This window comes from Chaetura pelagica, unplaced genomic scaffold, assembly GCF_000747805.2.
Source record: "Chaetura pelagica isolate M959 unplaced genomic scaffold, ChaPel_1.0 scaffold213, whole genome shotgun sequence".
Classification (NCBI taxonomy): Eukaryota; Metazoa; Chordata; class Aves; order Apodiformes; family Apodidae; genus Chaetura; species Chaetura pelagica.
Window position 1 is genome coordinate 786,231 of NW_009952597.1, and position 9,590 is coordinate 795,820.

The following is a 9,590-nucleotide window of genomic DNA, read 5'->3' on the forward strand; positions in this document are numbered from 1 at the left end:
CAGCAGGAAATAAGGCTGGTGCAGGGAGAGCTGGTAGAAGCAAGAAGCAAAGAAAAATTTGATTTTTTGAGGAGCTCTCATTTTTCTATCACGTATTTTGGCCTTTTTGCCCAGGTAAAAGCAACCTGAAACGAGGAAAGGGACATATATCACTGAGGGAAAATCATTTGCCAGCAGTGCAAGTGGGTCCCCTTTGCCAGCTGGGCTGCCCCTCCCTGCACATCCACTGGGGCTGGCTGAGCCTGGCACCTCTTTGCAGCCATTTGGTGTTGCAAACTCTGCTTTGCTCAGTGGTTTCTATGAGTTAATACCCAGTTGATATCCCAGCCACGGCACATGCATCTTTCCTTCCTAAACTGAGTGGAAAATACTGTGTACAGTGTACTAATGATTTTCTACTGAACTTAAAGGCCAATCTCTGCTATCACAGGTGACCTTTTAATGAATTCTCTTTCAGCTGAACTTCTAACATTTAGAGCAAACCTAGTTTGGAGGGAAGGGGGAAGAGATGCAGTGAATGAATTCACAAGTGTGTGTTCAATATTTAATCTTAAAGTTCACTACGAAATATAATGCTTTTTCAGTTTGGATGTATCTGATTGCAGTTGATGTCTACAAAGAGGGCCCTGAATATTCCAGATGGAGAGAAGATATATTAATTGAGGCTCTGGAATGAAAAACCTTGTTGTCCAGGGCTTGGGAAGTTACAGACTATCCTGTGCATAGTGTTGGCTTGGGGTCAGCAGTGAAGCAGATGAAAGGATGTCCCTCTTTCCACGCTGCCACCTTGCAGACTTCTGACCACCCTAAGTTCATCAGCACCTCTCTGGGATCCCAAGGATCACATGGATGATGGTCCCAAGATTGGTCCCATCTTGGCCAAGCCCTGTTTGGCCAAAAAGTTTGGGCAATGGTTCTTTCAGTGAATGAAAGGGGGGGGTGGGCCAGAGAAGATATGACCACGAGCATCTCTGACTCCCTGTGAGACAGGAAGCCCTTTGCTGCCCCACACCATCCTCACCACAGAGAGACAAAAATGCAAAGTTGACTTCTCAAGGGTAGTTTTCACAACTTTCTGCAAGCTTTACAGAGAGGTTAAATTTACAGTTCTTTGGTCTGATGGATATTCTGCACTGTGCACCCTGATAGGCTTGAAAAAATGAGTGAGAAAGTGTGTGTATGAGCAGTTGGGTGTGTTGCAAAGAGCGATGAACATTCATCTTTATTGTTGCCTTTTCTTCCCCCATTTAAGTGGCTTTCAATGCAAACAAATTGCTTTTCAGACAATTCACAATGGGCTCAAATTCTCTTATTGCTGTTTACAAATGTGTTTATGAAAGCTCAGGCAATTCTAGCAATTATGGCAATATTTTATAGTCTGAGATGCATCTTCCTAGTGTCGGTGGTTGCAATGATATAACTTTGAAAATGCATCCCTCACTCCACCCTCTTCAGAGAAACTAAATCCCAAGCTTCCTCTTTATTACATTGTAAGTTTACACGGTAGAAATAATCTTGCCTTCTATTGCCCTGTAAAAAGGAAGTCAATATTTTATCTCTTGTTTTATAGCCATGGTAATATCCAACTAATACATAACAATGGTACATTATGATAACTTCATTATACTCTGATCATGCTGGTGAATAATCTATGGTCTGAATTTTAAGCATGACAGAAAAATTACCTATTTTTATTGTTCTTTGGTATTTCTCAAATGTAGCTGGAACAATAACATTTCAGCCTGCTTTTTGCTTCCACTGAGACTGCCAATCCTTATGATCAGAAAAGATGTGGTTTGGGGGTTGTTAGTCATTGTGTGTGCTGCTAGACGTGCAGCATGGTGCAAATTACTGAGCCAATATTTACTGATGCCAAAGGTAAAACATTCACATGGAAATGCACCTGCAGTGTTAATCAATCCATCTTAGCTGCTATTCCCTGTGGCACAGAAGTAGGCTGAGGGCCAAACTTTGCTCTGTTACACCAGCACAATCCTGGAATCACTGCAGTGGCTCCAATTAGTTTACACTCAGGTAAACGCAAAGCGAATGGGAACAGATTCCTGTCTTACACTGCAGCAGTGGAACGAGTCACTGAGGGTAGAGCTGCTGCCTCCTGCTTTATTGTTACCTTGATAACACCTGAAGCTACAGAAGTCCTGCTGCTGTTCAAATCTCACAGTGCAGAGAACTTTCTTTCAAAGCAAGGCAGCTCCTGTGCTGGAGTCATACCTATGTGGAGGTTATCATCATATTTCCATTGCTGTGGGCCATGCAGAGAAAAATAGACATTGTTCAAACAGCTTTGATAACTAAAAGTAAAAGCCCCATGGGATACTTGTGAGGTCAGATCTATAAGAGCTACACTAGCTCAGACTGGCTGAAAGTTTGGCCCCACGCATAGACAGTAACTCCATTTTGTCAGGGAAAGTGCAGGGCACCAATTGTTACTGGAAATCAGACCTTTTAGATGAATGTTTGATTCCTGCACTCAAAATCATTCACTGAAATTTTTAATTATAGTTGGGTTTGTTCCTACTAGTAACAGCATCCATCTTGTTGAAAGTTCTTTCCATTGTAGTCAAGTGAATATAAGATTACAGGAATGGATCAGGGACCAGAGCAGTGCCTGGTCAGGATGTGCAACAGGATCAATGCCAGCATGGCTGTTGAGAACTGAGATTACCCTACTGAAACCCTCCCATTTGAATGGCTCTGTGTTTCTACTGGCTTTGAGAGGTTTAAATACAAACAAAAACTTACTCTTGTTTAAAGCCCAGAGGGGCAGTGTGGGCTGTGCCAGGCTGCAGGCCAGCACATGTGAAGGACACACCACTCTTGATCCTGTGAAGGAAGTGGCACTCCAGTGGCACCAGTCCACTGGGCACCAACTCATGCAAAGCCAGAGTACTCACCACCAAGACCCAAATCTTACATGAGTTTGCAAAGCCCAGCCTAGGCACTTGGCTAATGAAGTTGGGTTTGCAATGGAAAGAGCAGCCTGAGCAATTAGGACTCGTTAATGAAGCAGGTTGCTCTGGGCTGACTTGCTCTGTCAAATAGCAGACATGCTGATGCAGTGACCTTACCTGATCAGGAGGGACCCAGATGGCTGGCAACTGCTCTAGTCAGCTCTGTTCCCAGTGGGTGCTGCTGCAGGTCTTAGAGGAGACCTCCTCCATCTGGGCTATTGCAAGACTCCCATCATGAATAAATGCCTTTGCAGATGGGGCCTTGCAGGGCATTCTGACCCTGTATGTGTCACCCAGCAGCCCTCAGGTAAGTGTGGCCACTGCCTGTGGTCGAAACACACAATTAATGACCATTTTTTTTCAACTAGCAGAAGGAAGTGCCAAATTGTACAGCTCATGCCATTCCTCTCCTTGCTCCTTCCCTAGATGAAGGGCTGTGGGATATGTTTGTGAAGGACATCCCTCGCAGTGCTACCTCCTACACGGTTGGCCTGGACAAACTCAAACAGGGTGTGACCTATGAATTCCGGGTGGTGGCTGTCAACGAATTTGGCTATGGAGAGCCAAGTGTTCCCTCTGTGGCAGTATCAGGTAATCATGGATTTTTCAACTATCTTTTTTCCAATGGAATTTCTTGGGGTCTGGAGGGGGAGGGGAAAAACACAACCCAGTTGCAACAAATAATCAAGGGCAGCTTCTTTCCACTTGGTTTAGGATAAAACCAGAGCAATATAGTAGTGAATCAATTTTATTACAGTGTTTTTTACTCTTAAGATAGGAAATGAACCTTCTCAGGAATTTAATGAGTGTTTCTATGTAACATCTCTTGCCCTAAGACTAATTTATACACTCTAGGATTTGTTTGCTTTTTCTCCTTTCCTAGTTGGTTGGTTTGTTTACTCTGCTTCCTTCATTGTCATTGTTTGTTGTTGGTTTTTTCCCCAGGGTTCTCTGATAAACATTTTCTGTGTTATTTTGTACTTATGTCTCAAAAATATAAAAGTGTAGTTTCACAAAATTAGTCCTGATATCCACTGTGCTGGCAGTTCCAGGATGGTGGGGTACCCCCAGTCCCCCTTCATCAGAACATCTCATTGATGATGCTCTCAGGCTCTTCCCACCTTCCCTGCTCTTTTATGCTTATTCCCAGTAAATGGGGCTATGGTCTAAACATGCTTCCAAAATCCCTTTGAGAAGTTCAGCACTCTGGTGGGAACTTCAGTACCTCAAAAAGCAAATTCCACTCAGCTTGCCATGTTTGAGCAGCTCGAGTTCAATAGCCTGCTGTAAGTGGGAGAGCTTGTCCTCCTGAAAGCTTTGCTCAGGTCTCCTCTTGCCCTTCAGAGACAGTTGTTCTCCAGGTTGCTTTTGAGCAATAGGTTTCACCCTTGCTGTGTCAGCAAAGACAGACAAGAAGAATACATGAATCTGATAAAGTGGCTTTGTGATTCAAAATTCTGGAGAGTCCTGAGAACCTGGCAATGTTCCAGTATCTGGAGTGGCTTTTATCTCTTTGCTCCTCCAGTGAAAAGCATAAACACCATTCAACAGTTACCCAGCAGGCAGGAGTAGTAAATGCTGCTATCACCATCGTGGCTGTGTTTGTCCTTACACAATTAACCACTCAGCCTGAGAGAGCTGTCTATGGATTTCAGTGTGAGTGCTACCCTTGCTTTTCTCCTTCAGGACAAGGGCAGAGACAATCCACTTCAAACACCAAGAGTCAATGTTTTTCCTATCTGTGGTTTTGCAGGGGCTGTAACGCAGGGCAAAGGGACAGCAATCATGTCAGCCTTTCCTTTCCTGGAAGACATTATTCCTCTGAAGCTGGGCATGCAGCTCCTTGAGATTTTTTTTTATTATTATTCTTTTTTTTTGTATAAACACACCACTTGTTTGTGAGTTCTCCACTTGAACAGAACTATTTAATTCACCTCCTTTTGATGCTTCAGCGTTCATCTCAAATTGCTGCATGAAAGTAAGAGGTTTCTGTTGAGATTCACAGACATAAAAGTAGAAAGCATTTTAGGCTGCCCACTGCAGCTAGCACAGGGAGGTATAAATTGCCCTGAGTCTGCTCAGCCCAGCATGGCTTGTGCAGTTTGCCTTTAGGACTTTATTGGCCTGGACTGGTTTGCTAGCAAAGAGAGACCATGGCTGCTTTTCACTGCTGCAGAATACCCAGTGATCTGGAACAAATTTGAGCTCATCTCATCAGGCTTACGACAGGCTTGTGTTTAGATTCAGGGCCCCAAATAGTCAGAGAAAAAGAATGCCTGGGTTCAGTGATAGTGAGGGGTTTGGTTGCAGTTGATCTCCTGGCATTGTCCTTCCCTGCCAGGTGTTCTTTTCCCTTATGGACTACAGGGAAATTTGATACAACTGCTGGCTTGTGCCCCAGCAGGAGCAGGTTTTCACTAAGCTGAAGGATGCTGACAACGAGACTCTCACTGCAAGTAAATAACAAAACTTATTACTTTAAAGCAAGACTGGCAAGATAACTCTGGAGAAGGGAAGTTAGTATCATTTTGCCTCTCCAATTGAGGTCAAATGGGGTGAAATTACTTGAGATTGCACAAAATCCAGGCAACCAAACTGATACCCATGTGCTGCACATCAGGCTTGACTAAGCTGATGGGGAAAAGATATAGAGCAGCAGCAAATGTTGGAAGCTGGAATTAATGGAGGTACTGAAAGACAATGAACCGAGTGTACCTTGTTCCCTGGCTCTAGCTGAATTTTTCAAGAGTCACTGAACAGCATTTTGGCCAGGTAAGCCTCTTTAAAAGGTGGAGTAATTGTGAGTCATGGCAGGTACATTAGTGGCTCCTTTGACCCAGGGAGTACTAAGCACATTGCAGCAGTCAAGAAATGTAGGTGTGTGAAGCTGTGGGAAGAGACATCCTTTTCAACTCTTGGTGATAACTTCTTAGCCAAGGGATTCTGGAGCACTTCTCTGTGTATGGGATAGATGCTTGCAGAGATGCTGGAGCTGTGATATGCTCCTGTTCTCCTTGCTGCCTTAGAAGTGTCAGCAAGGAAAATCTTGAAAATCTGACTGCAGAGTAGATTCTGTCACTTCCTTTGAACATCTCTCTCTCCTAAACACTTTTATAGATGCATCATTCACTGTGGGGAAGAAGAGGACACCTTGAAGTAGCATAAAGAGGAATTGTCATCTGTTTTTTGCTTTTTCAGCACAAACAGAAGCCCCTTTCTATGAGGAGTGGTGGTTTCTGCTGGTGATGGCTCTCTCAAGTCTGATCCTTATCCTTCTGGTGGTGTTTGCATTGGTCCTGCATGGCCAGAGCAAGAAATACAAGAACTGCAGCACAGGTAAGACATCAGCTCTGTGCTGTGCACGCAGGCTCGAGAGCTGTGGGAATTAGAAATGCCTTCCCTTTGAACCCTTGGTGTTATCAGCATAGTCTCTCTTATAGGTATTTTGTTTGGCAAAAGATTCAGATCTTTCTGCTGTCTGGTTTGGTAGAAATGGCTTTTGCCCATAGCCATACTGGGCAGAGAGTGCCTGATGTTATCAGGTTTTGGATACTAACCAGTCGTGGGCTTAGACAGGACAGCATCTGGAAGTCCCAGGGACTGCAGCAGAAGCCAAGCACTCTGGGTCAAGTGCTTGGCAGAAGACCACAAAAAAAATGCATGAGCTGAAACTTCATTTAACTTTGCCATCATTCCCTGATAGATGGGGAAAAAGGGGGGAGATTCTGTTTTTCCATGGCTGAACCCATTGCAAATGTTCTAGGTCTGTGTGTGTGAGGACTTATATCCCAACTCCTTCATATTAAATAGTGCCCAGCATCTCACATTCATTCCTTAAGCCAAACTGCAGCTGCTGGGCTGGGGGCCAAGCAGCTAGAAGGTGGCTTGGTCATCTGGCCCTGCTAGACTTGAATGCATAATGAGCATCAAGCTTTGACTTTTCTTTTAGTTATTATTTTTACCATTCTCCTTTCTGAAAGGAAACAGGAGCTGCCTGCTGTATAACTAGGAATGCTAAAATAGTCCCCTTTCAAAGCACCTCATTCTTGAGCTCTGAATATTGTTTTTACCATTTTCTTCTCCTTACATGTTCCTTACAGAAAAGGAACATTAATGAGTAGGACACGGTGGATGGGTCCTTGCACTACCAGTTCTTAGTGTAATGTAATGAAGGAGTCTTCCAGGCAGTATTTAGTAATTCAGTCCCTAGTGAAGATCTTTTCTTTCTTTATAATTCACTCCTAACAAGTTTTAGAAAATCAGATTTCAGCCTCATGAGATACAAGATGTATGAATACTAGAGCATTTTACTAAGTTAATACTATTACATGTTTGTATGCATAGCTCATAGGAAATCTCTCATCTTCTTGGTTTTGTTCTGTCTTTGGGGGACAGAAATGAAGAGACAGGTCTGACCTGGACTGTCAGATATCAGTGTTCACACTGAGTCTTAATGTAGCACTGAAATTGAAGCTGAGGATAAAGTATCTGTCTGCTGCAAAGTGACAATATGCAACTGGTCCTTCTCCCCAGGACACCAGCTGAGCTCACACCTCTGGGATTATCCAGAATGGGGATGGGAGAGAAATAAGCTCTTTCTGTATTTGATCACAAGAAATAATATACTTTGCTGTATTTTCCTTCCTCTGCCAGTCCCCTGCCCTTTTCCCTGCCTTACGTTGTCCAGTGATTTCTCACATCTATATCTTATCCTTGTTACAGCTCTGACATCTTTTTCCCATTAGCTACACACTTACCCTTTCTCTTGCTTTCCTGCCTTTTTTCTAATCTCTCTTTTTCCTCCTTTTCTGCCTTTCCTAGTTTTACTTGCTTTGCTTCAGCAAGCATGAATGGGATTCACAACACTTATTTAGGACACCTTCAGTGGCCACCTGAATTAGTCACCTGGTTTCTATTTATAGTCAGAAAGCAAGAATGAGCAATTTTGGAGCACAGTACATCTGCACTATTTTAGATACCTCTGAATGAAATGTATCCATGACTCCTCCTTTCCCCTCTTTTGGCTCCTTCTGCCCATTCAATATTCCCAACTAGCTCCTCACCTTCACTCTGATTGTTGTCATTTGCCAGAAAGAAAGGTAAAGAGATTTTCAAATAATTAATGATGTCACAAAACACAAAGAAGGAAAGTTAGCTCTTACAGTTGTATCTGGGGGAAGGTGCCTTTGTTTCAGCTGAATCTTTCCTTACCTGGCTCCAGGTAAAACCATCTCCAACGTGGAAGAGTCAGTCACCCTGGATAACGGAGGCTTCACTGCTCTGGAGCTCAACAGCAGACACCTGAATATCAAAAACACCTTCTCAAAGAAGAATGGAACCAGGTAAGAGGCTGGGAACCCCACACTCGTAGAAATGGCTTTTTATCTAGCTTCAAGCAACTATAAAACAGGCAAAGGGGAGAGACTGTTGTCTGGAGGATGTATGGAAGAGTTTATGCCCAAGTCCCTGCCCCAGGACATGACTCCAGCTTCTAAGCATGATCTCATTGTGTCCTTGCAGAGAAATGACAACACCCCACACACTCACCCCATATGTTTCCTAGGTCTCCCCCTCGCCCAAGCCCAGGGGGGCTGCACTACTCTGATGAGGATATCTGCAACAAGTACAATGGAGCTGTGCTGACCGAGGGCTTGGGCCTGACTGAGAAGCCCTTGGAAGTGTCAGAGTCAGAGGTAAGGGCTCCCCTTTGCCTTGCCAGATCTTGCCCAGTCACTGCAGACATTAATTTCCCCACAGAACCCTGCAAATCTTTGAAGCCCTGATCCCATACATGCATTATACTGTTGTCACTGTTTGTCTGTCTTGGGGACTTTAAAATGCCCAGTTCACTGGGCTGTTCACATCACATCTTAAAATTAAAATATCAAAAGAAAAAATGACAGGCAAGACCTGACCACAGCACATTCCAGACCCGGCCTTGGTAAATATTCAGTTTCTCAGTGTTAAATAGAAAGGCAAGTGCAATCAGCCAGCCAGTGAGTGCTGACCTCTCAGGGAGGGGCTGCACATCCCTTCTGCCTGTGGGCTGCAAACCTGGAGCACTTTTGAGAAAATTAATTTATGTTGCAAAATAACCGGGTGGTAAGTTATCTAGACGAGGTTGCAGGTGTGACGCACTTAAGATTGTTGCACTGACTCAAGTATGGGATGTGGTTTGAAGTTTTCACAGTGCCTTCCCTAGACAGCTCCAGCAAACACCATGATTTGGAAGAGCAGTCTTGTGTGGTGACAACTGCTGCCTCTGGTACAGAGGGAGTAAGTAGGGTATGAGAAGCTTACCAGGGAGCACAAAGCAATGGCTCTGAGCACTCAGCATTCAGGTTTCTGAACATCCCAACCCACAGCCTTAGTCTATATCAAGAGGAGTCTTCTGTTCAGGTTGCCTTTAGACCCTATTCTCCACGGAGGGTGGGTGTATCCTGGCATTATCCATCTGGCAGTGCTCCATCTTGTGTCTTGCATTCCCTTTAAGAAGAAAGCAAGCACTTGTCTTACGTAAAGCCCAACAGTTGCCACGGGTGAGTAGACAGACTTGAAGGGCTACCCAGAAAGGTAAACCTGTCTCTGAAATAGTGTGTTGTCAGCTGAGATCCTGCT

General features: G+C 44.1%; 1 protein-coding gene across 1 annotated transcript in view; it reads left to right on the forward strand.

Moving 5' to 3' along the window:
* SDK1 (sidekick cell adhesion molecule 1) overlaps positions 1 to 9,590 on the forward strand; it is a 386,227-nt gene that overhangs the window by 370,359 nt on the left and 6,278 nt on the right. Inside the window, exons 41-44 of the mRNA XM_009993680.1 lie at positions 3,399 to 3,563; positions 6,171 to 6,308; positions 8,194 to 8,314; positions 8,536 to 8,665. Of these exons, the coding sequence (XP_009991982.1) occupies positions 3,399 to 3,563; positions 6,171 to 6,308; positions 8,194 to 8,314; positions 8,536 to 8,665 (554 nt within the window). The remainder of the gene's footprint in view (positions 1 to 3,398; positions 3,564 to 6,170; positions 6,309 to 8,193; positions 8,315 to 8,535; positions 8,666 to 9,590) is intronic.